The sequence below is a fragment of the Mastomys coucha genome, unplaced genomic scaffold (assembly GCF_008632895.1).
Source record: "Mastomys coucha isolate ucsf_1 unplaced genomic scaffold, UCSF_Mcou_1 pScaffold9, whole genome shotgun sequence".
Classification (NCBI taxonomy): Eukaryota; Metazoa; Chordata; class Mammalia; order Rodentia; family Muridae; genus Mastomys; species Mastomys coucha.
The window spans coordinates 2,624,106-2,650,276 of NW_022196915.1; the positions used below are offsets into that span (position 1 = coordinate 2,624,106).

A 26,171-nucleotide genomic window follows, 5' to 3' on the forward strand; every position below is an offset into this window, starting at 1 on the left:
GGGGATCATGGTGATCCTCCTGCTTCAGCCTGCTGACTACAAAGATTCTAGGTACATATCACTATGTCTGGATAATATTTTCCAAATGCTACCACATTGAGAAGTGTTTGTTTTCTACATAATTGCCCAGGGAATGGGGGTCTTGAGCATCATATATTTCTGCTACCCTACTTTCTCGTGTAGGGCGTAGCTAAAGCTGTGGTGGGGTTTAACACTAGGTATAGGATTTTCTTCCCAACTAGGTATAGGATTTTCTTCCCAACTGTGACAAAGACCAGCTATATCCTCTTGACCAAGATCCTTAGACCCTTAGCTTCTTCATCTGTAAATTTACAAAGCTTCTGTGAGGCTCGACGGGCTATTGGAACAAAGGCCTAGGGAGAGTTTTCTGCTACTTGAATTACTGTATCCTTGGCTGTACAAGACTAATCATCATGTTGCTCCTACCTGCCATATGCTCAGAAATGGGTCAGAAGAGCATAGTTAAATATGAATGGTGAGTTCCATCATTGGAAGAGGTATGCTCAGGAAGCTAGAGAAGACAGTAGGCAGAATGGAGACACATGCCAGCATCAGGAGTCTGGCTCTTGTGCAACGTATTCTTTTCTGCATGTCACCCATTGGATTTAGGCTGAGTTGAACAACTGGTAAGTTTAAAAGCACACTGGTGTCCACTGTCAAGATATGTTAGAAAGTCGGGGAAGCAGTCTATGGTAGAACACTTGCCTTGTCCTGCCAAAGTCAATTAAATTGAAGGAAGCATTTGTCTATTTGTGGTTGCCTTTTCTCTAGTTAGAACTCACACACCACTGGGTGAGCAACATGGGTAAACCTAATGGGCAATACAACATGGTGACAGGAAAAGTACATGAATCCCAGCAGGATCTGGGTCCTGTAAGAGAGGCCATCTTGGAATAGCTGCCCTTCTCCTGACCATTGGACGGAAAACCTTCCCAGAATCACAGCAGTAATAACTGTCCAGTATGGGTCAAAGCTTTCGGCTTGTGCAGCAAGAAAGAAACACTTCAGGGCAGCATGTGGTGTGTTTTCTCATGGTACTGGGAGGAGCTCAAAGAGTTAGTTTTCCCTGACTATGGTGATGAGGATGTAGGCACTGTGGGATGAGTGGCTAGAGCTCTGGCCAGCACTTGATGCAGCAGGGATAGTTTGGCCTGCTCCCACCAGAACAAGCAACTGGAAGCAGAAACTTCCACCATTTAGCCTGTAAGAAGATGCTACCATGTACTGTGGCAGGGGTCAGGGAACTAATGTGTACTATCCACACCTGGGCCATTGTTGTTTTCTCTATATAAAGTTGTTGATGCAGGGCTACCTCCATCTCATGCCACAGCTTACTGCAGGTGGCTGGAGGAGCAGAGCTGAGTCATTCTCACAGAGGCCTTACACCTTCAAAGCCTAAAATACCTACCATATGGCTCTCCACAGGAACAATTTACCACCCCTGGTCTACAGCAGCCCAGGTGGGGCTGGGCTGGGCCTTTACCTGAGTGTAGAAGGAAATAGGCTGAGCTATTTTTGTATAAAGGAATGAGGAAATGCTGAGAGAGCATTATCAAAGGAGTGCTAGCACTGGGGCTGATGTCACCTCACTGTGTATAGTAGTTCTAGTCAAGTTAATGAGAAGATTAGCAGGAACTAAGTATGTCTGGACTTAGTAAGTACCAGGCGCTATTCAACCTGCTGAGTACACTTAAATTATGTATGTATGTACGTACGTATGTATGTATGTATATATGTATGTATGTACAATGCACTACCATACATATCAGGCACTATTTCATAATATATGGTATGTACCTAGGAATTTTGTGAGCAATGATGCTTAATAGATACCAGGTATCGTTTCATATGCTATCTGCATGGGAATTCAGTATGTACTAGGTACTACCACATGCAGTACACAGGAACTAAGTGTATGTGGTGCTTAGAAGGTGCTATGTACCTTTCCACATACTGCATACATGAGAATTGATTTCATATTCCTAATAATACAGTGATAATGATTACATATCTCTATGTGATGGTAAGTTTAGAGTGTTATTTTTTATTAGATTAAGAAACACCTAGGGCATTGATAAAGCATAATTCTTGACTATGTTTTCAGAGAGGATTAGCTAAGGAGGAAGGACCTTTCCTGAAAAGCATAACACCATGTGCATTGGATCCAGATTCAGTAATGAGGAGAAAGAAGAAAGTCAGCCAGTCACCAGCTGCCCCTTTCTCTGCTTCCTGACCCACTGAGATGTGAACAAGCAGCGTCCTGCCACCAAGTAAAGATGTGTTGTACCTGCAAATGGTACACCGTTCCTCCTTAAAGTCCTCCTTTGCCAGACTTTCAATCATATAGACTCAAAAAATAATGAATCTATCCCTTTTTTCCAGGTGTAAGAACAGCAGGGAATATAATGTACATGTTTGTCCATGGCCATCAAGCTGGGGGTAGCCTCACCAGAACTGGATTTCTGGAACCCACAGTGTGGACACTACACTCTCAGAAATCCTAGGATTCACAGTGTAAACTCTATAGTCTCAGGAAGCTCAATAGTGTAATACATGACTCAAGCCAAAATTGTGCATAAACCATATGTATGTAATATATGTTAGATTTAGATATGACACAGGGTATCACTAGGCATCCATAGCTGGCTTTAAGGTCATGTTCCTCCTGTCTCAGTTTCCCAAGTGCTAAAAGTCTAGGAAGTGAGCAGTACACCTGCAGTATCATTTTATTTATAGTATTATTTTATGATTGTATATTGCTAAATATTTGACTAACCACACTTTCATGTTTTGTTCTCTGTGTGCCCTGGAAAACTCGTCCCTCAACTGGAAGTCCCCTAAACGGGACATCCCAGGGGTGTGTCCAGTGGCTTTGTTGCTGTGGTGATGTTGTGTCAACATAGCAGTTACTGACTGTCCCCAGAAGTGAGCCACACCTATTCATTAAGTTCTGACCATCAGCGTCTGTCTGCTGTGGTCACTAGCAGTGCTCCCTGGTCCCTTGGAAGAAAGAGGGCTTTTTTTCCAATAATAGTAAGGTCATCATGGTCATGAGAAACAGAAGCCCTAACAGGTACTTCTTTTGTTTACTTATTTTGAAGCAGGGTCTCAAACATCTCAATCTGTCCTTGAACTTGCTATTGTAGCCAAGACTGACTTTGAACTTTTATCCTCCGTGCCAAAGTTAGACAGGGCTGGAGATGAAACCTAGGGCTTCACACATGCTAGCACAGCACTTTCGTAGCTTAGCCACGACCCCATTATCCCCCACTACTTCTTGAGAACATGTTCCAGGTTCTATTTGGGAATTCTATTTCAGAGCAGAGGGTCCCACCTGGCATCATGACCCTGCATCTCCAGAAAGGCCAGATGAGCCAGGGGCCAGCAGTGTCTTTGCCAGTAGTCAAAGTGGTACAGATACATGACTTCATGTAAACCTCTAACTAAACAGAGGAATTTCAAAGAACTTGTGATGAGTCCATCATCTTACTGTCAATAGAGAGACAGTCTCTAACATAATCAACTTGTTATAGACTTAACAGCATAAATTGATATTGCCTATCTGTATCCCAGGAATAGCTATCCCAAGGGTGTGGCTAGTGGCTTTGTTGCTGTGGTGATGTTGTGTCAACACAGCAGCCACTGGAAGGGAAAGGAAGTGGGCAGCAGGGATGCCAGTTGGTAGAGTGCTTGTCCAGTATGCATGAGGTCCTAGTTTCAACCTCCAGTAACTTCTGGACACACTCACCCACACCTTTCCAAGACACCGCCATATGATCTGTTTTTACTAATCCACAGGTATAGTAAAGATTATGAAGTATTGTTTATAAATGATACAAATCAGAAATACCTTATTATATGAAAGGGTTAATAAATACCTTGTTATATATTGGGGTTAATAAATACCTTATTAGACAGAATTAAGTAGTAACTTATAATATAACCATAGCAACTATATTGATTCTATCACTCCAGAAACTATGTAGCTGTGTAAATTTTGATCATGAAATATAATTAAATATAAAAAACAGATTAAAATTGTGTATACAATATACCATCTTATTTTATAAATTAAAAATCTATAAATCCACATAAATATTGAATTTTAAAAGATTTTTCTCTAGGGGGGAACCATTTTGTTTTCTATTTTCTAGAGAGTAACTATATGATAGTTTAAATAACCAATAAGATTATATTTTATGCCAGCCAATGGTGGTGCACGCCTTTAATCCCAGCACTAGGGAGGCAGAGGCAGGCAGATTTCTGAGTTCAAGGCCAGCCTGGACTACAGAGTGAATTCCAGGACAGCCAGGGCTACACAGAGAAACCCTGTCTCGAAAAACCAAAAAAAAAAAAAAGATTAAATTTTATGTTTAAGTATTTCTTTTATCTGAGTACATTACTGATTTATCTCCTTGTTTTCGCTTCTCTGGGTTTCTACTCTATTTTCTAAGCCAGTTCAAATGCAGAGTAAAATTTTCCCTACTCATGGGGAAAGGTAGCTGGTTTCCCACCACCTCCAGCATCCAGGGTTCGACTTCCACACATGCCAAGAACTCCAGGACCTGATCCGGTTCATGGTTCTGATTAAAGGATTTCCCATCCTGAGACTCAGGACCACTTATGTGAATTTGTTTATCAGTCATTTATGCTACTGTGGGTTTATTTTGTTGTTGTTTTTTTTCCTAAAGAGTGTCAGAATCCCAAAGTAAAACAGGAGGTCAGAAAATCAGGCACGAACAGTCTATGCTGTAGAGATGGTGAAGACACTTACTCTGCAGGTTGAGCATCTGCCCAGGAGCAAGGCCACCATGCAAACAGGAAGCTGCCACACCTTCTTCACAGTTCTGGGCTTGAGTTAACTGGAAATTGTTTGGAAATCAAGAAGCATGTTTTGATGTTGACTGTATGTCATTAAGCACCCACCCTGGGAGAAGCAGGGAAAGAGTAGGGCCTGTACTAATCATACTTATAGGAAATAGAGCCATGGTAAGGCTGGCCGCAAGCCAACGGTCCCCACAACATATCTATTTCTCGTGATTGCTACTTGGAGCTGTTCCCATGGAGGCTGCTCAGACCTACCGAAGCTAGGCCGAGCCAATGACTTGTTCAGCTACCGGCATGCTACTTTGGACAGCTTGTATGCCCCTTTCTTCTCTCTTCTATGGAACCCTGCCTTTGAAAAGAACCTGGACCAGCTCGGAACAGAATAGTCTCCCTAGCACACATTGACACCTCCAGAAACAGACCTGAGTCAATCCATAGGAGACCAGAGACGAATGAAAGAACATGCTTCTTGATTTTCAAACCAAGACCAGGGGAGCTACACTGAGGCCCACAGGACTGTGAGCTGAGTAAAGGGCTATGGTGTGAAGACATGAAGAAATCCAACTGTCAATGACATGCTATACAACAGTGCCCGGCCAACACGTATAGAAACTGCTGGTGCTGATAAGTCCAATGCTGCAGGCCCTGTAACGTTATCCTAGCACCCTAACAATGTAAATGAATCATGAAGTCCAAATATAAAACTCCAGACCCAAACGGCCAGATAGAGAGAACTAGGCAGCATCTCCATATCTGGGGAAGGGCTGGCTCAAGACACCTCAGTCCCTTGGAGACATGTCCATGGAAAAGTCACATCTGCCTGTGGGTCACTTTTGGTTTCTTCCTTATGCCTACATGGCCTCTTTCACTCAGTTATGCTTCTCGGACTTGATAATAGCTGTCTAGAGAGATTCAAAGCAGCCATCTTCTCTCTGACACATGTTCAGCCTCCAGTACTCTGTAGGCAGAGGCTTTAATCCGGCTCTGCTGAATTTACAATGCATCTACAGTAGCAAGTCTGTACAGGCTGAAAATCAAAGCGTAATTCAAAGGCCATGGGGCTTGAGGAGCCAGCCAGGAGATAAATCCCAATTTCAACCTTGGCTCAACTGCAAGTTGTTTCAGTGGACTGTCAGTCATATTTAAAAATAAAATAGGACTACAAAGACACCAGATGGCGTGTCCCGAGAGAAATGGTGCCATGCTGCTTAGGACTCCTTCAGAGGCTTCTTAACAAGAAAGAACTTGCTCGAGTGGGTGGAGTGGGGGCAGGGTGGAGGTGTTTTAAAGGCCCGGTAATGTTTGCCCTCAGTCACTCATTTACAGACGTTTCTGTACTTTAAACTAAAGAAATGCAAGGAGATGACAGAGACTGTGAGATGCGGCCAAGCTACAACCCCAGCTGGAGGTGATGCTGCAGCTGTCAAACTTGCTTGTTTCTGAAGTAGGGAGGTCGAGTCATGAGAGAAAGGAGGAAGTGAGGCACTGGGGTACTCACCTTGCACCCCTCACAGGCACTGACGCCATAGTGGTAGCCCGATGACTTGTCCTGGCAGACGAAGCAGGGCTTGTACACGCGAGGAGGAGGAAGTGGAGAAGGGGGGCTCGGGACGAGCTCCTCAGAGCTGGTACTTTGTGTCTCGATGGCTACAGTAGGGAAGAGAGGGGAGAAGACAAGAGAAAGAACATTTTCAGCTTCTTTAGGTTTTTTTTCCCCTCATCAGTTCCAACGTCTGTGCTCCAAGCTCAAGCAAGAAGCCTAGCAGAACTAAGCTCACAGAGATCATTGTCCTTCAGCAGTAGTGATGCTGACCGACCCCTGTAAAAGCAACCTCACATGTATCTAATTTAAAGTTCACAGGCACCATGAGGGCAATGGATACGAAGTTACCTGAGAGAAACAGAAATTCAACTCAAGTCCCTCAGACAGAGCCTTATCTAAGGCCCGAAGGGATCAAGCCCTGTGTCTCTCTCCTGTTTCAACAGCTTCCCTTTACCCTGAGTCTTGTGTGTATTGAGGCTCACTTAACCCAAAGTAATTTATTTATTTGCTTTTTATGACAAAATAAAAAAAAAATGTTGGAACTCAGCCCTGTGGGTCTGTGTGGCCATACTGCATAAAAGTCACAATTTTGGTAAAGCTCTGCGCTGCTTTGAGCTGGCCTTGGGCCTGCAGCACCAAGAACCCTGAGCTTAGAAAGTGTAGCCTCTGGTCTGTGCCAGGAAAAGGTACATTTTCAGAAAGCCCCAGGCCAGTGTGCAGTTCATGTTGGAGGGGGTGTAGGTCACAACTAACTTCTAACTTATGCACATCTGTATTCTGAATATACGTTTATTTTTCTGAGGAAAGGGAGTCATCGCTATTACAGGCCTGGCTAGCCTCAAACTCCCAATTCCTTACTGCTGCCTCCCTGATGGTAACACCACTGTGCCTGGCTTTTTATTCCAGATTACAAACCACATGATCCTTATTCTCATTATCAAACCACTCAAACTCCACTGAAATGGAAACCTCTAGAGCTTGGCCTAGACTGTTCTTCCACCAAAGTCAGAATAGGAACCGCCCTTTGCTCACCGCTGGCAAATGGAGCCCATAGGATGTGAGGAGCCTAATTGGAAGGTGTCAAATGCTATTCCAGAATCTTCCACTCTCCCTCCAAATTGCTCCACAAGACACAGAGTATTCCCAAGATGATCAGGTTTCTAGTTGTTGCACTGCTCAGATTTGAGCAGGTAAGATGCTCTCTGGACAAGTTTCTTCGGCAGCTGCAGCCCCAGCCTCAGCACCCAGGTTCCTCCACTTGCTGAGCCTGATGCTAACCCAGGCTTCTGAATGAGGGTGGGAAGCACCCCTATTGTGCACAGTTGGCTTGGCTGCTGTGGCCCTTTCCTCAGCCTCCCCGGGCCCACACTTGCCACCCTTGTATTGTATCTGTCATCTGCCTATGGAAGCCCTCCAACAGTCACGGATGAGGTCAGATTCCTTACTATACTTTGACAGGGCTTTCCTGACATTCCTTGGCAAGGTTCACCTCCCATGATTCCCTCATTGCCTGAGGTCTAAATAATCACTTTCAATTCTTCTTTTGAACAAGACAAGCTTGCATAGCGACGCGAGACACCACCTGTATGGCAGCACCTGTAAATGAAGCCATGTAGGGGAGGTCCAGGCTTGATCTCAGGAGCGCTAGGCTGGGCTAGGAACTTTACCGGACCCTGTGCCTGATGGGTGAGCAAATAACTAGACTTTTCCTCCCCCACCAAGTCCAAGACCACCAGGTTTGGCTGTTATCTATCTCTTACCAATCAGAGTGAGTGTCATCCCCTCAGAGGTGACTTCCTTAATGAAAGTGTCCTCGCTGTAGAAGGGAGTGTTGCTCAGTGGTAGAGCTTGTGCTTAGCATGTGTGACAGAATGGGGTCAATTCCCAACACAAAACCAAAGGATAGAAGAAAACTTAAGAAAGGCCTCTTTCTATCCCTGGGTCATATTATTTCATCTTATTTTCTATAAAATTTTAACTATTGCCAAAATGTAGAAATTTTTTTTGGTTTATAACTTTATATTTTATAATTGCCCCCACACTTACAGTCTTGTGAGTCCAGGAACCCTAATTTAGCTGTACTTTTAGCTGTGTGCCAGGACTGGGTCTTCCTTCCTATAGAGCAGATGATCAATAAACACCCATTGAACTAATTTATGAACTTTTCCCTCCCCTACTTCGTTTCAAACACTAAGTGTTCTTCTAAGTAGTTACATGATAAATTTTGAAATAAAAAAGCACTCTTATACTCATTTGCTTCCTTAAAGAAATAATTAGCCCTTTGGAACAGAATCAACTATAATTACAATATTTTCATAATTCATAGGAATCTTTGAATGAATTCACTGGGATATTATGAGTCCTAGTAGATAAATCCATTATAATCTCTACAGGTTAGACCTAAGGACAGAGATAAAGACACCAATCTTGAGTGTCTACTTCTTCTGGCACACAGAAGCCCTGCCTCTGGGGATTGTGGTCCAGAGATGCCAAGTGTCCAGCAGACAGGGAGGAACTGGCTTAGGAAGTCACTGAGACTTGCCAAGATCAAGTCCTAATGGAAAACACTCTCACACTCCTCTGTGTCCCCCTGAAAGCTGACAGGAATCATGGCATCTACAGGAAATGGTACCTGTTGCACTTAGCACATTCATCTTTATAAAATTGTAAGAAAGTTGAGGCGTGAGGGTGCGTGAGCTCCAAGGTACACTTCTCACAGTCTCTTCACTTAGATACCCCCTGTGGTCTTGGGGCATCCCTGCAAAACTTTTTTCCATGCACTTGAAATGTCTCTGCTTACTAAAGTGGAATTATACTGAGACTGGGGCACTGTTTAGTTTATGACATCATGACTGTAGTTCCTTGTTAGTATTTTTCCTCCAAAGCATCTCACAGGAATGGAGATCTTCACAGATCATCTCAGTGTATTTCCATCCATTTCTTTAGGATAAATTGTCGGAATGGTAATTATTAAGTTTAACAGACATGATACTTCAAAACTTTTGCTTTTGCTAGGGTTTAATTCATGTTGATCAACCGACTTCTAGGAAGGCTGCCCCCACTCATGGCCTTTGTTCCCATGCACATCTTCCAGGTTGGGTTGATGTGTATGTGCTTCTGCTTTTACATCCACAGCTCTGCAGATCCATCAATAGGAGCCCTCTGCTCTTCACATGAATGAGGCATGAGCTTCCACTGAACAGCTACTCTGGCTTGTCTGAGAGAGTAGTAAATAGAGTTCTGTGAGGGCTGGACTCAGTTGTCTAGCCATGTCCTGAATCTCAAAAGTGGGTGATGACTTTCTTTAAAGATGTCATTTTAATACCTGTCCTGAAAGGAACCCAGCATTTTCTCTTCCCACTGAGGAAACAGAGCAGGAAGTGAGCTAATCCCACAACAGTGTGAGACAGAAGAGTAAGGAGAGGCCTGTAGATGTACAAAATCCCTAAACATTTTAACATTTTTAAGAGGCTGATAAGAGCCTTCTTTGGATGAGTACCATTTATAATGGTGAATAAACTGAGAAGGCTTTTCTGAAACCCTTTCAGGATTGGAAATCTCTTCCAAGCAAGATACAGAGAGCTGGACTTGAATTCTCAACAACCAGCACGGACATGGACCTGTTCTCCACAGCGCGAAGGACTCTCACATCCTCATTTTGTGCCCAGTTCCTTGAAGGCAGAAGGACTGAATCATGCCCGGCTAAGTCATATGCTGTGTGCAGCTCCAGATGAGCAAGGCATGGGAAGGCAGAGCTTTCTTCTTAGGAAGCTGAGGCAGGAGAGGAAGGTGGGCCTGGGCTACAAAGTGAGTTCAAAGCTTAATCTAGAAAACTCAAGAGATCCTGCCTCAAAATTTTAAAAACTACCAAAAAATCTGTTCTAATTAAATGTTGGGTATTTGCCTAGTATACATGGGCGCATCGGTTGAATCCCAGTATTAAAAAAAAAAAAGTATAGTCTTTTGTCTTATATTTTCGCTATGTGCCCTACAGTGCTTAAAGTGACAAGAAACCAACGGGAATAAAATGAAATTTTCAGTAGAATCAGAGTTGGCTGTAGGCAAACATTCCAAACCATTCCAAAGCATGCTCTAGAAGGGACACCAGGAAGTGGCACCAAGATAGCAGAGGAGGATTTCAGTATAACCGCCTGGTCTCTAGTTATATAGCACAAAAACACTGTGGCTGAGATTATCAGAGTTCTTCTCCTGTGCTTACTTACCTTCCCACAAAGAGGTGAGAATCAGTTGGGGACAGAGGTATCTCTCTTTCCCAGGACTGTTTTAGTATTTAAGGTGGAGCCCCTTTCACTGAACACCTTTGGTATTTAAGGTGGATACAGATGACTTGGCCATTGATCTGCTCACCGTCACCTTGCTTAAATCAATAATCTATTAGTCCCTTTAAATTAGAGTTGGATTCATCAAATGCCCTTGAGAGGCCTCAAACATTTTCTTCCTTATTTCAGGCAAGCATGATCAGTCTACAGAATGATAAAAATTTTTGCTGGAAAACTCTGCCAGCTCAGCAGACAATGCATTCTGTATTAGCTCATTCAGCAATTTCAAACAGGCCAAAAAAGCAGCTTGTAGAGTTCCCATGGGGAAAGAGGCTCGTGCCATTCAATAAAGCAGAGGCACCGCAGCCATCCTGGTGGACCGCAGGCTAGGGGGTCAGTCTTGGAGGAACTATTCCCATCTAAGCTTGCTGCTTTCATCCATTTCCTTCCTGAATGACTCTGTTCTATCAGGTCACCGCCTCCCCAACCAGCATCATCCAATTGCAAACCAGTTGGGGAGCTGGCTTCTTTGCTAGGTCGTGGGGAGGGAAGGAGACCCTGGCTGTATATGTATGTGAAATGCCTGGGCCTACAGTAATGTAGAAGCCATGGTAGCAGCAGAGAGGCTGACAGTCCTGCTTGGCAAAACATGTATCTCGGGGACTTTTGAGACCTAAGATGGAGCCAAACTTGCACTGAGAATATTTGTACCCTACCCCTACTGCAGCACTCATAGGCTGGTCCTTGAGGAAAACAGTAATCTGTTTGCCTTGCCCTTCTCGCTTCCTCCCTCCCTTCCTCCCTCCCTTCTTCCCTCCCTCCCTTTCTTCCTGTGTGTTTATTGATTTTTTTCTTGTTTTTTTTTCTTTTTTTCTTTTTTCTTTTTCTTTGTGAGACAGAATCTCATATGTAGCTCAGGCTAGCCTCAGATTCACCATGCTGCTAAGGCTGGCTTTGAACTCTTGATCCTCCTGTCCTACCCTCCTTCCTTCTCATCAGTGTTCCTCAAAGTATGGCCCACAGCAGTAGCACTTCACAGTTATGAGAGCTGGCACTGGCCTTCAGCTTGTAAGGTCTCAGCTAGTCTGTGGTGAAGGGCCATTCCCAACCTCATCTTTCATAAACAGACCAAATGCAATCAAAACCAAGATGGATCTCTACAATAGAGACTGAGGAAAGCAAAGACCATTCCAAAGCACCAACTAGAAACTAGCTCCAACAGACAAAATCATACCCTCATGTTGGTGTGAAAGGTCCAAACCCAGACCACCTGGACTGGCAGAAGGCTACTGAGGCGCAGGGACCAGCACAGAGATCCCACCTGCACACCCAGGCTGCTGGTGAGATCTGGCCCATTGAGCCAGCACAAAAGCACAACCAGTACCACACAGAGGCAGCACTCCCTGCCATAACCTTAGGGCTTGTCTCGGTCTCAAAGCAAAAAGGAAAAAACCTTAAAACAAAACAAACCCCAAAACATAGCTGCCTGTTAAGTGGGTTTTGCACTCAATGGCTGGACTCACCTGGGAAAACACAGTATAAATGTCCCTTTGTCAACAAACCTGAGTGTGGCTTAAACACACAGAATGTCTCCAACAATAGCTGCTTGACAATTCCTTTCGTGCTTGGCATTTTTCTAAAGGTTAGATTAAGAGGCAGATAACACATTTAAGAGCTCAGTAGACTCCTTGGCCTTTGTGAGAGCTAATTTACAGCCCACTAGCCCCCGTTGACAGATTACAGGATCCTATGTTTGGCTTGATTAGAGGCAGACAGGCAGGCAGGCAGGCAGGCAGGCATCAAGCATCATGAAAGGTCTGCCTCTTTACTAGAACTTTCTGATTAAGACAGTATTTTAATGCAGCCTCTGGGCAGCTGATACTTATGTGGAAAAGGAGCTGTAAAGCAAAAGGCATTTCCTGTACAGCCCCCGGGGAATTCGGAGCCTAGCTCTGGGGTATGTGGGTAGGAATCATTGCAGCTAATCAAGGGCAAGAGGCAAGTTGCATTTGGTCAAAACACGCAGTTAGGTTTGATTTTTGTTGGCACCAGATTGCTGATCTTGATCCCCCTTCCCCCCTCCACTTTTTCTGAGGATTCTCTGCAGGATCACAAAGTCCAGGGCTCAGCTCACATACATAGAGGAGAAAGTCAAAGGAAACGCCAAAGTTCAACTAAAGTACAAGTAATTAGAACCAGATTCGGCTGTTGCGTGTGCGCATGCTCAAGTGAGCTTTCAGAGCCTTATTATTAACATGTCATTTGCAGGCCTGGGGACCCCTGGATGGGGTGTGTGGAAAACTCTGCACCAACATATGCCTGGGGAGATGGCTCTCAGGCCTCGCAAAGAGAGATTTGTAAGTGTGCATTTCTCTAGGAAGGCAGGTCCCTCAGTGACACATCCCTAGGAGGCTTCACGGAGAGGCAGAGCAGTAGCAAAGGGAAACCCCGCCCCAGTCTTGGCATCCTGGCTCAGTAACCCGCAGGTGACCCCGGCACTGTGTGTGTTTGCCCTGGTCAGCACTGAACATAGAGTAGCTGGAGAAGGGATGTGGGACTCTCTCCCACTCTGACCATGCATGTAACAGGTGCTGGGCATAAGGCAGGGGTTGAAAAGTCTCCGTGCCGAAGAGTAATTTCAGAGTTGCTAAAGAAAGCCTTGCTTTTCATAGTACAGTGCCTAACCCTCATCTGGATGATCTGTTAGGGCACAGAACCCAGCCTGCCCCGAGACTGCAGACCATCTGGGAATCCTAAGAAAAAGCCAGGTAATTCCTGTGCACACTAATATTTAGGTACTCTAACATAAAAATGGCATCCACTGTCCTCACCACCTCCCAATTGATTCCATTTTCCTGGGTCTAGTTGGCTCGGGAGCTCCACCAGGTTCCCACCTTGGGGTGTTTCAAGCCTTAAGATGTAGGCTTTGTGGAATTAGCTTGTGATAACCCAGGAACTCAATTCTTGCTCATGAATTTGGAAGGGAGGGAAGGAGCAGGGGCTCTACCCTGTGCTGAAACAGATTCTGCTCTCTTTAATCCACATAAATAATTTCCCAACACTGACATGATTCAAGCCCTGGGCCTCCAAGAGAGAGGCTGTTGTTCAGCTTGTGACTCCACCTGTTTGAGCTCACCAACCTCACCAACCGTTGGAGACATTGCTCCTGGGGATGACTTTTACCATAGTTAATGATGACATATTTTCACAAGGGACCACAACAACATGTCACCTAAATTTCATCTCCATCACATGCATCCCACTTCAAGGAACATACATGAAGTGTCCTATGTGAGCCTGTTTTAAGGGACATCTTAAGTCAGCTTAGGACAGGGTTCAAATAGATAAATCTTCCTTGAAAAGCACAACAGACTGACACTTCTGCATATTAATGATCAGGCTGGAGGTACTGGAGCTGGAGCTACATTGAGAGAACACATGCTGAGCGGCCTCAGGAGTCAGGTCAGCATGGGACTGATGGGGTCATAGCATTAAGGTCCCCGAGAGAGGTTATCCCAATGTCACATGGTTCTGTTCCACATTCTACTTCTAAATTATGAGTCTCATAGCCTTTAAGATGGTTATTGTACTAACATGGTGTTCATGTGCTCAGATATCCCAAGTAGAAAGTAGACTAAAACACAACTATTAAAGCGTCCATCATGCACACATGCCTTTATTTGTGGACGGAGGTCGGATTGGCATCAGCCTTACCAAAAAGGAACAGGAAAGCTAATGTGGTGGCTCGAGTCTCTCACTGTAGAACTGTGGAGGCTGAGGCAGGAACATTATGAGTTTGAGGCCAGTCTTTACTACAGCAAGTTCAGGACTGCTTGAGATATACAGCAAACTCTTGTCTCAAAAATAAAATGAAAGTTAAAAGGAGAAAAATTAAAGTAATGGTCAGATGATTTTCAGGAGGCAACACCTAAATCCTTGAAGCCATAATCCACCCAGTGCTGTTCTGAGGAGGCTCCGACACAAACAACTCATATGAGATTTAACCAAACATTTTTCCTCAGGAGCAGTGCTCTACTTGGTTGCATACATCTTCCCTGGAGGTTTGTGTGTTATTTCTTATGGGTATATGCCATGTTTACAGCCTACAGTGACTATGAAGTGAATTTAATTCTCACAGTACAGTTTTTCTTGATGATGTCATACACCTACATAGGTTTTGTTGAGGAGATGATAGGAGTTCATGGGCTTGGCTCCCAGGTTGACTGGACATCAACTCCCTCTACCACACATGAACACAAGAACTGTGGAGCTTTCTTTACTTCTCTGAGCCCTAGTGGTTCCTTCCTGAAGATTCAGCTATCCGTAAAACTCTTGTTGGTGAATGGAAAGCAATATTTGGAACTTGCCTGGTAGGCAGGAAGGGATCTCTGAGTCCTGGGTCCTAGTGGACCCTTCCCTTCCTGCAAATAGTTTTCTTCCACCTTCTTCGAAGGCATGGATTCTGTATAAGCACCAATGTCTCCTGTAGGGACACTGCAGTATTCTGGGCGGTTGCAGTAGGGGCTGCTGCTTGAGCTGGGGACCAGCAGCCTCTGCTGTAAGACTAAGTAAGACACAAGTGGGCAGACAACACAGCAAGCCATATATGTCACAAGCTAAGGCCACAAGATGACACAGGTCTGATGGGGGACTGATACCCTCCTTCCACTGGAGCCCGGCAATGTTACGGCCTTGTACGCAGTGGCACTGGAGCTGGGCTCTTCCTTTCCCTGCCCCCACTGGCTCCCGCAGGCCCCTCTGCCTTTCAAGTGCCTTCTGTGCTTCTTTTCTACAACCAACTTTATGATCCTGTCAGAGCTATTTTTGATTTCTATTCTAAAACAGAGATGAAAGAAAAACGCACCCAGAGACTCTAGTAGCTTTGATGCAGAGTCATCAGATATGGTATAAGACATCTCGTAGGGCCCAGTGAAGGTCTTTCCCCTAAGCATACAATGACCAAACCCAAGTTACAAAGGGCGCTGAAATGGGCAAGTCTGAGGAAGGTGAAGAGAGTCCTGGTAGGAAGGCTCTGGAGAGGGGGGCAGGGAGTCAAAGAGGTAGTTTTCTTGTAGCTCTGCCAAGTCAAAACAGAGGGCACTGGTAGTCACCTTTGCTCTTATGCCTAGTGTCCACTCTGTGGAATGGGGGATGCATGCTTACTGCATCCTGAAGTGCATTTCTCATTGGCTACAGTGAGGAGGCGTAACAACACACAGGAACAGCCACTGGCTCTTGGATATTGGTGTGCTGAGGCAAAGGACTAAGGTCCATGTCACAGTCATCACAGGAATGACAAGTGCCTCTGGAGTTTTGCCAAACAACTCCATCAAGCAATAGTAAACAGGTTTCATTGAAGCAGGTGGCATGCTAGTCACCCACAAGCTGGTCTAAGCTTTCTGCATGTGTTAATTCCCAGGGAAAGCCCAGAGAGCATTGGATGTGGGAGCCTTTTAGAAGCAAGAATTCAGAGGCACGAGGCGGAAAGGCAGCACAAGCTCCCAGCAATGGAGGCCAGGGAACAGTGTTGGACATGTCTCTGAACTCAACTGGCCTTGGGTTCAAGAGTGCAAGAGCCAGGGATCAGGAGAAGATAGTTATATGCTTTTAAGACTTCCATGAATGTTTAGACCGACAGACGGACAGACAGATAGATAAACAGACTCCCCGTTAGCACAATGTACAAACTGGAAAACTAACAAAACATCAGTAGCAAGACAGGGAAAAGAGTACGACACAGTTTTTCTTCCTGGGTTGGGGACTCCAGCTGTTAGCACAGGGCCTCATGGACAAGCCACTCACACACCAGGTTGTCCCCTCACACCACAGGCACCGTGTGTCCAAAGTTAGCTTGGTGCAACAAGAAAAGCAAGATTGGAAAACCTGTGGCCTCTGCAGCCAGTCAGTGCTGGCCTCCCTGCAGAGTGGAAGGTCCCATGCTGGAGCTGATTATCCCCTTCACAGCAGGATCTGGCAGGGAGGCAGGGAGCTGAGACATGGGACATGGTGAGCATCCCTCTTGTGCCTTGAGGCACCTAGTGTGGAGCTTCTGTTACTGGTGGACCCCCAGTTCAATACAGCAGCCTCAGGTGACATTTCCATCAAAACCACTGTTTCTACAGAGAGTTATCAGCTTACCCTACAACCAGGTTCCATTTTGTGGCTCACTCTCCCTTTCCTAGCAGGGTTCCATTTTGAGAGAAAGCTGCCTTCAACGTGTCTTCGTCTTACTTCTTTTAAAAAAAAAAAAAAAGAAAGAAATGTGAAGGAAAGTTGCAAAAATGTTCCAGCTGTGGGTTCCCCAGGGCTGAAGGTTTTCTTGGATATTCTGAAAACTGGTTCATCTTTATAGAGGGTGGCTTGTTTGAGGGTTGGCTTGAGAGTATAAGCCCTGGGGCCAGCCTTCCTGGATTCAAAGCCCATGTGTATTATTTACTAGCTGTGTGACTTTGGAGAAGTTCCTTAGCTTCCCAGACTCACCTTCTACCGGTGTAAAATAACAGAATGGCCCTCACTGAATTATTGAGAAGATTAAAACACACATCATCATAAAGCACTTGGCATAGGGCCTGAACAGAGTGCTGCCACTCTGGCGGGTGACTCTGGGGCAGGGAGTGGCAATGTTCTTCCCCTTTTTAGCTTCCTCCTGGCTGCTGCTGTTCTATCTTGATTGGTTAACCTTCTCTTCCACTTTCCCCTCCTACAACAATTTCCTCTCCTAACAGAACTGAGGCAGGCTTTGGAAGAACGTTAAGTGGAGCAAGGCATGTTCCCTAGTTTCTCACAGAGTGTTCCTTTCTAAGTCCATGGACATCTGTCCAAAGCTCTGTAATTCCACTCTCTCTCATGGTTTACCCTGGCACGTCTCCATTTCAGGCTGCCAAGTACCCGTAGAGTCCATATCTATAATCCCTGCACTTGGGGTGGGGTGCTGAGGCAGGGGGACTGCTGTTAGTATAAAGCCACCTCAGGCTAATATGTGGTTCTCTGTCTATAAAAAACAATCAGTCAAACAGACAAACAAACAAATTAATAGACTATTTAATTTAGTGAGCAAGGCATCATGGGCAGGCATGACTAGCCAGTACCACAGCTGGACCAAACAAGTTATTAGGGAAACTGCCTACACAGGCAGACACCTGGAAGACAGCCTGTTAAAGCCAGGCAGGTGAGGATGTGACCCATGCTGTACACATAGGAGCTTTGGTGCCCTGTCCTTGCAAGATGTGGGTGGATGATTGGGAGACCATCAGGAGAGCGAGATGGCTCTAGCCTGCATTTGACCGATCAGGTCTGCCCAGGACAATAATACTCGGCACTGGTAAATGTTAGAGTATTACTTCACTGCCCTATATAGTTTCTGGTGACAAAGGTGCTGCAGATCTGGGTCAGGTCACAAGGAAAATCACAGCCTAGAGGCTCCATGTTGTAGCCTAGCTCTCATAGACAGAAACTGGCTTGCTGTAGGACTCACCTTCTCATATTCCCACAGGTAAATCTCGTACTGATAAGACACATCCTGATAGCTGTTCTTGGGAGCGCTGCTTGGTTTTGTAGGAGTTTGTTTATTTGTACATTTGAGACAGGGTTCCAGGAAACATGGAACTCAAGGTGATTCTTTTGTCTTAGCCTCGCAAATACAGTGATTACCAAGTGAATACAGCATTGCCCACCATGTCCAGCTTAATTTTTAACTTTTAAAGGAAAGTTGTATATAATAAATGACACCAAATAAACATCTCAGGACCCGTGGCCTTCATAGCTTCTCTCCAAGCAGCTGGGCTCTGCTGCTGAGCAAGTGTGCAGCCATCTGAAAAAAACATGACTGATAGGTGTGGCCTGGCCACAACTCAGATTAATCTAATCTGCTGACCTGTACATACAGATAAACTAAAGTCCTCCTCCTCCTCCTAACAGCACCTCCCTGTGTATAGGATAAAATGGATTCTCTCACTTCCAGGAGAGAGGGGGAAAGAGGGAGAGAGAGAGAGAGAGAGACAGAAAGGGAGAGAGACAGAGAGAGACAGAGAGAAAGAGACAGAGAGAGACTGAGAGAGTCAGAGACAGAGACAGACATAGAGAGCATGACAGCTATATGTCATGAGACTAGGACATGTTTTGAAAGCACGGTCACTACAATGTGTTGTAAGGGGCTGGTATTATTTTACAAAGCTCACCTCGTGGATACACTTTTATTAGTCAGAGGGGTCAACATGCTCGCCATAAATACATTTTTGAACTCCTTCCTGCATCCTCTGTCTACTGGATTATTCTTCATGTCCTGTTTCCTGGCCTACAGCCAGGGAGAATGTGGGAGTTTTAATACCTTTAATCCATTATATGGACTTTTTAAAGGTCCATAAGACAAAAATAAAATGCACTTTCACGGTCAAATATGCAATAAACCTGATATGTCCTTTAATATTTCATATCCCACCTTCCATCCTGGCTGTGGCTCTTTCCCAGTTTCAGTGTACAAAATGACAGGATGTAGGCAAACTTATTGCTAATTTCTCATTTCACTGTATAGAGAACTCTTGACAATTGATAAACAATGCATTTTGCTGGATACTTTGAGGAGATTATTACTCCCCAGTATTCTGAAGACTTGAAATCACTATCCACTTACACATCTACTGCTTCTCCCCCAGTATTTGGCAAAGTGACACAGTAGTTAGGCTGATGTGTGTATGTGTGTGTGTGTGTTTGTGCGCTCGCACGTGTGTGCGAGCACGAGTCCACATGTGTGTTGTTTTGCTTCCGAGATAGACCCTTACTGTGTAACCAAAGCTGGCCTTGAACTTGCAGCAATCCTCCCACCTGTGCCTCCAAAGTACTGGGACTACAAGGGGCTGTGCCACTGCAAAAGGCATGGTCGAGTTGGTTTTTATCAGGTCATTGATTTATACAAGTATATACATCACACATGGACACAGCCTTGTAATACATTTCCTCATTGGACTGCCTTCCTAGTTCCCAAATTGCTTACCTAACTGCCCAGCACACCCAGTAAGCTTCCTGTGAATGCTACCTGTCTGTCCCTGTGCACTCTCTCCAGGGATGCAGTTGTTTGCTCATGGGGCTGCTGGATTTTATTTGCCCCCATGGGGTAAAGCTCACTTGATACCTACTAGAGGAGGGCTTAGATCACTGGCCTGTTACCTTGTGTGAAACATCTGTTTTCTATGAGCCAGTTAAAAGTGCGAACATCTGTAAATAATAAGCCTGTATGTGCACATAATTTAATGGCCTAGGACATAGAGGGAGCTGAGAGTAGGGTACAGCAACTAGAGTAACTGGCCATTTTGTTAAAGATGTATTTGGTGGGTTTTGTTTTGTTTTGTTTTTGTTTTTCCTTTCACTTGGGAGCACTTGCTCTGTGGCTTCTGAGGTTTCCAGCCTTCTCTGCCTGCCCTCCCCACACAATAACTGGGGATATGTTTCATGGCCGGCAGCGTTGTGTCACATGCCGCCACATGGTGAAAAGCCCCACCATCCTTGCTGCTCCTTGGTACTGTGCATCAGCTCTGCTCCCCTCCTGCCCACAAACACTCTTCTATACGACGAAGAAGCAGCAGTGTCTTCCTCCTCGGTCCATTGCTTCCTCTAAGTAGCCACTCACAATGAGCCTCCTACAAGCTGTAATCCTGGTGACTGGCTCAGTTTAGCAATGGCCAATCACAACGAAGACACCAAGGCAGGAAGTAAACCTGGGTCAAGTTTCTCCTAATTCATCTTTTAGCATTATTCCTATTTTCTTCACACTTTCTAGAGATGGGTGAAAGAGGAGGAGGTGAAAAATGGTAGGATCTTAGAGAACAGGAAGGTCCATGAGAAAATCTATGCTGTCACCAATGGGTGTGCCCCAAGCCAGATGAAACCAACTCCTGTTTCTGAACACTCCCAGATATTCATAAGGGCTTGTTGTGGCAGCAAGCAGGAACTGCACCAGCTTTGCAGCAGCCTTGATGTCACCTCTGTTTCAGCTAACCACCAAATATCTAAACAACCAAAAACCAGAGACCACCTGAGGTGTTCTGCAATTCAAATTCATTTCCACTGAATCACACCCAGCCAGGTCCTGATTTACAAACAAGGCACATAGGGTGTAGTCAGGGGGAAAACACCTATAGAAGAGAGTGCCTGGAACTTTGCACAAACAAATAGGGGCTTCCATAGAGTCCAGCTCACTCTCTGCTTCCTTGTAGTTTGTTGTCATGTCCAAACTGAGAGTTGAAGTAGTTTGAAGATGTTGGAATAGTGTGTTCACTGCAAACCCAGGGCAGGTATAGACACATTGTCTGCTCCCATGATACAACTGTCAGAGGAATCTGCAGGAGAAACCGTCAGGTCCTCTGCATCCTTAGGAGAGGCCTTTGCCAGGCTCAGAGAATAGTTTCTCTCAGAGGGAAAAGCAATTCAACATTTGACTGAGCTCCCAGCCCTGCAACTCTGTTTACATTCTCCTGCGGTCTGTTTGCCATCTACTTAAAAAGATAATTAGAGCTTGCTAATAGCAGAGAGAAGCAAAGACTGAAGATGCTGAAGGGAAAAGGGAAGGAAACAGAAAAAATTAGAGCTGAGGCAGACAGAGCTGTGTGGCCTCACTAGGCCACATGACTATTGAAAGTTAAATTAATTCTGATAAAATATTATCTATATATCACAAGCTCGAGAGACATGTGTGACTCTCATCGATTGTATCGGACCATGTATGTTCTCATATTGCTTCTACATATGGGATATCTTACTGAAGGGCATTGGTATGAGACATATAAAAGGAAGTGGATCTAAACATCTCCATGGCTCCATGGCATACAGTTAACTGAGTGTTCATAGTGGACCAAGAACTATACCAGGTCTGATAAAACAGAGACAGTGTCTGACCTCAGAGATTTCCTAGTGCAGAAACACACAGGCAACCATGCATGCACACACAGATGTAGAAACACACACACAACCATGCATGCACACACAGACTCAGACGAAGGCACTTGAGCACACACATGCATACACGCATGCTCAAGGGCACACACCTGTATGTACAAAAGGAAGTAAACAGACAGAGGCAACACACCTGAGAGCAGAAGTGGCAGTAACATCTGATTGTTCACTGAAAACACTTTCAACTTCTCTGACCTTAATTTTTCACACTAAGGCACTGGGAACTTGGTTTGTTTAATGAGAAGTGCATGTTGTGCCTGTTGGTTTTTGTCAACATGACACAAACTAGAGTCACCAGGGAAGAAGGAACCCCAATTGAGGAATTGCCTCTATTTTAATTGGCCTGTGGGCAGGTCTGTGGGGCATTAATCAATCAATGATTAAAGTGGGAGGGCCCAGCCCTGTGGGCGGTGTCATCTCCAGGCACGTGGGCTTGGGCTGTATAAGTAGCTGAACAAGCCAGGTTTCTGCCTCTGCTCTTGCTTGGGTTCCTGTCCTGACGCCCCTCAATTGTAGGTGGTGCTCAGAGCATGTAAACCAAATAAACCCTTTCCACTCCAAGTTGTTTTCACGTCAGTGTTTACCAAAGTGGACACATGCCCCGTATCCTCTTTCTTTCTTTCCTCCTTTCTTTCTTTCTTTCTTTCTTTTTTTTTTTTTTTTTTTTTTTTTTTTGAGACATGGTTTCTCTGTGTAGCCTTGGCTGTCCTGGAACTCACTCTGTAGACCAGGCTGGCCTCGAACTCAGAAATCTGCCTGCCTCTGCCTCCCAAGTGCTGGGATTAAAGGCGTGCGCACCACCGCCCGGCCCGTATCCCCTTTTTTAAATCTTTGATTAAGACTTTGATCTTGAGCTTGTATGGATGGCAAGCACCACAGATCAATTTCCCAGATGAAGAAGTGAGGCAGCTTGGAGGTCAAGCTCCCAGATCACAGGCGGTAGGTGGAGGAGTGTGCTCCTGAGGCTGCTAGGATACATGGGTCATGAGGTCATCCACCATCACACATGAAACACCCATATCCGTGGCCACCATGTGACTTCCAACATTGTGTGTTTGAATTGTATCTGAAGTCACTGAATTAAGAAGAGAATCTGAACAGCCAATAATAATCATTATGATTATTGGAATTTTGATCAAAAAATGATGGTTAACTAAAGTTGGGATCCTCTATACTCAATGGGCACTTCAAGCAGGGAGCAGATGGCAAAAGCCATTCTGTTTCCCCATCCCATGAAGATTTCTTCTATTCCTCTTCCCTCCTCTCTCATCTACTCCACTCTCCCTCTTTTTCCCTTCCTTCCCTTCCCCTCCCCTCCATTCCTCTCCTCCCTCCTCTCTTGCCCTTTTTTTTTTTTCTTTTTGGAAATGGAAGATGCTGCTTAAGGCAGTAACTCACACAAGGCACTCACACACACAGTTACAGACTAGAGTGGCATGAAAAGGTGCATCTCCCGTTGCTTAGATCCCCAAGAACCTCAGTGATGGCCTCAAAGTCAGCCCAGCCTCAGGAGCCTTGGCAGTGAGTAGGAGCACAGCCCACCTCCAACAGGATGTAAGAACAAAGAGGCTAAAGTGGAACGGTTCCTCACGGTTCCTGCAGTTTCCTTCACGGTCTAGGAGGCCATCGTTTATGTTAGAGAAAATAATGTAATCAGAGGAAATCATGTGAGCCACAATTCTGTGGTGTTCCAGGCCTCCCACCCCATTCCTAACACTCCTGGGGGCCTTACTTGACATTATTAAGGCATAAAACATTTTGAGGGAACTGTCTACTCAGAAGACAGAGATGACAGTCTAATGGCAGCGGCTAAAGACCTACAAAGCGAAAACTGTGTGGTAGAATGAATCAGCTTGGTGGGACTGGCACCCAGACCCACAGTTTGCTGTGTGACCTCAGTCATACTGCTTGCCTACTCTGAACTTCAATTTTTCATCTATATGATATACATAATAATATAGTATGTGGAGGATTAACTGAATCTACATATGGTCAGCAATATAGAATTCTGTTAAATGTATAAGGAGCCAAAAGGAAAACTCACTGAAAGTCCTGGATTGTATGTCAGAATGCAGTATTCCCTTCCTGCTATGCAGCACACATGCTACGATGTTGTGCAAACTAAAGATCACTGGACACTCTTGCCACCCACCACAGGCTGGCTCTTGGGTTATGAGGAGCCTCCCTATCATAGCCCCTGTCTGGTCTTCCAGACACTGGCTCCAGCCTAGGTCTCCTCCAGTGGTTAACAAGCACACAGCCCTTGGAGGGAGCTTTCCTGATTCTGGATGCCACTGTCCCAGATGATTCCCACATTGAGTTTAGTGAAAGGACTAACCGGCTAAGCTCATCCACAGGATGGTTAGATGACAAAGTGTTGGGACGCTTACTTTTGGGATGGTGTGTTACAGGACAGTTAAGTCACAGGAGCAATCATGAAGAATAAGACTTTTCTGAGAGTCAAAGTAAACTCAACCCTACCCCCTAGTAAATTCAACAATTAAACAAAGTAAACTCAACACAATCACTCCCTAGATGCTCCAGCAATGTCCACAAAGAAGTGAGGGTGGAGGATGTGCATCACCTCATCATTCAGGGTAGGCTTTGTCTTCTTTTTTCAGGTATAATCATGAGCGTCTGCTGTGATAAAAATGGATAAGCCACTTAACCCCCAGCTCTGGGCCTCAGGGACTCCATCATCAATCTTAGGTTCAAAGTCCCAGAGACACGCTTATGTAATGAGGTGTGTGTCACACCCTAGCTTCTTCTAAGTTTGGAGGGAGCCGAGACAGTGGCTAAAGGTTCTCAGATATCCTCAGAGATCAGATCAAGGCACCTAACACATGACAGACACCCAAGAAAGGAACTCTGGGCTTGCTTGTCAGTGTCAGTAATGTGTGCAAATCTGAAACTTCAGTAAATGGCTGCCCCTGAATCAGGAGCAGAGAGCTGTCCAAACTGTGACAAGCAGGAAGGACTGTCGTCTAGGCGAGGAACAAGAGACCGTGGCGAAGCGGCAAAGTAAAAATGAGTCACAAAAGTAGCATCCGCTGTTCACCAGCATGCACCTGCCACAGGCAACACACCAAACTCAGTCAAAAAAAACACAATCAGAGACCCCTGGGTGTGCCCAAGAACAGAATCTTATTTCACATGCTTGCCAATCCTTCCACAGATCATGTATGATAGACATGATTATCCCCGTTTCATAGCTGCAGAAATTGACCTCACATCAAATCAAGTTATTTCTGATATTTCAGAACATTGGACAGATGTGGGGAGCAGAGGTGGCTGTGCCTGGCAGTCAGGAGTCAGCCCTGAGTGCAGGGTGGGGACAGTTCTCACAGCCTCTGCCTGACTGAAATCCTTCTCCTCTCACTGCATAGGGTCTACCACTCACAGGCTCACAGGCAGATCAGCACAGCCTCTGAATAATAGAGGGATCCCAGATCCTCTGCATACTCCTACTTGGCAATCCAGACTTCTTCCCATCTCCAATTCCTATTGTTTCCTCTGATAAGCAGGGCCCCAGTGAACAATTAAAGCTTTCAATAAATAATCTCTAAGCACATTCATTTGATTGACTGTTATTTGATACAGCCGTTAGTTTCAATGGGGCAGTTAATATTGACCACATAAAGTACTCCAGACAAACATGAAACAGCTCCAGAACTCCATGCATTATTACCCTTTATCTGCCAGTCATCTGGGCTACTTGTAATGGTCATGAAATTTAAAAATCAATAATAACAATTAGTGTTCTGTACACCCAAACAGATGAATCATGTGAAATGGGTTTTCATATAAAAATCAAAGGGGAAACAAGCCTGGAACACAGAGAAGGCTCTTTGAGTCCCCAGTGCCTACTTGGCGAGGTATCTTCATGGGAGCCTTCTGGTCAGGTAGCTAGACTCAAAGGAGAGCATTCAGGGCTAAATGTAGCTACACGCACAGGAACACAGAATCTCTCACAAGATGAACATGATCAAACGGGTGCTAACAAACACTAAAATTAATGGAACTGGTAATTTACTTCCTCAGAGACGTGTGGCTAGCTACCTTTCAGTTTGTCGGCGTTGACGGCGATTATTTTGCGGAGAAATGGCAACAGCAGTATTTCAGCTTCACGCACTGCCACTGCAATGTCTAGATAATTAAAATTCAAAGCAATGGGGAAGCGTCTCATCCCTGTGCTGTACATACTACACGAAACCATCCATTCCAAAGACTTGTTTTTCATCAATTATTTGTTACTTATTTGATGTAAATATAAGAAGGACTAATTAAAATGTATGTCTTTACGCAGCTTCTTGCCATTAAAGCCAATGAAAGCATTCTGGGGACCATGATAAAATAATTACATGTGCCTTTAAGAATTCCCTTCACAACCCATGGTAGTACTGAGTGAAATGAAAACATCGCGAACTATATTTTGAAGCTTCCACTTCCATTTTAGCTAATTATTGCCACAAGCTTTGCAATAGACCAGACCCTAAAAAAAAATCATGTGAAGCTGAAAGGACCTTCAGACTGTCATCAGTCTTTTCATAATTATG

The 26,171-nt window shown here is 44.9% G+C and overlaps 1 protein-coding gene across 5 annotated transcripts in view; it reads right to left on the reverse strand.

Moving 5' to 3' along the window:
• Rarb (retinoic acid receptor beta) overlaps positions 1-26,171 on the reverse strand; it is a 632,162-nt gene that overhangs the window by 98,680 nt on the left and 507,311 nt on the right. For all 5 annotated transcript variants that reach the window (XM_031361094.1, XM_031361095.1, XM_031361096.1 and 2 more), the window contains one exon: positions 6,347-6,495. In XM_031361094.1, coding sequence (XP_031216954.1) covers positions 6,347-6,495 — 149 coding nt within the window. The remainder of the gene's footprint in view (positions 1-6,346; positions 6,496-26,171) is intronic.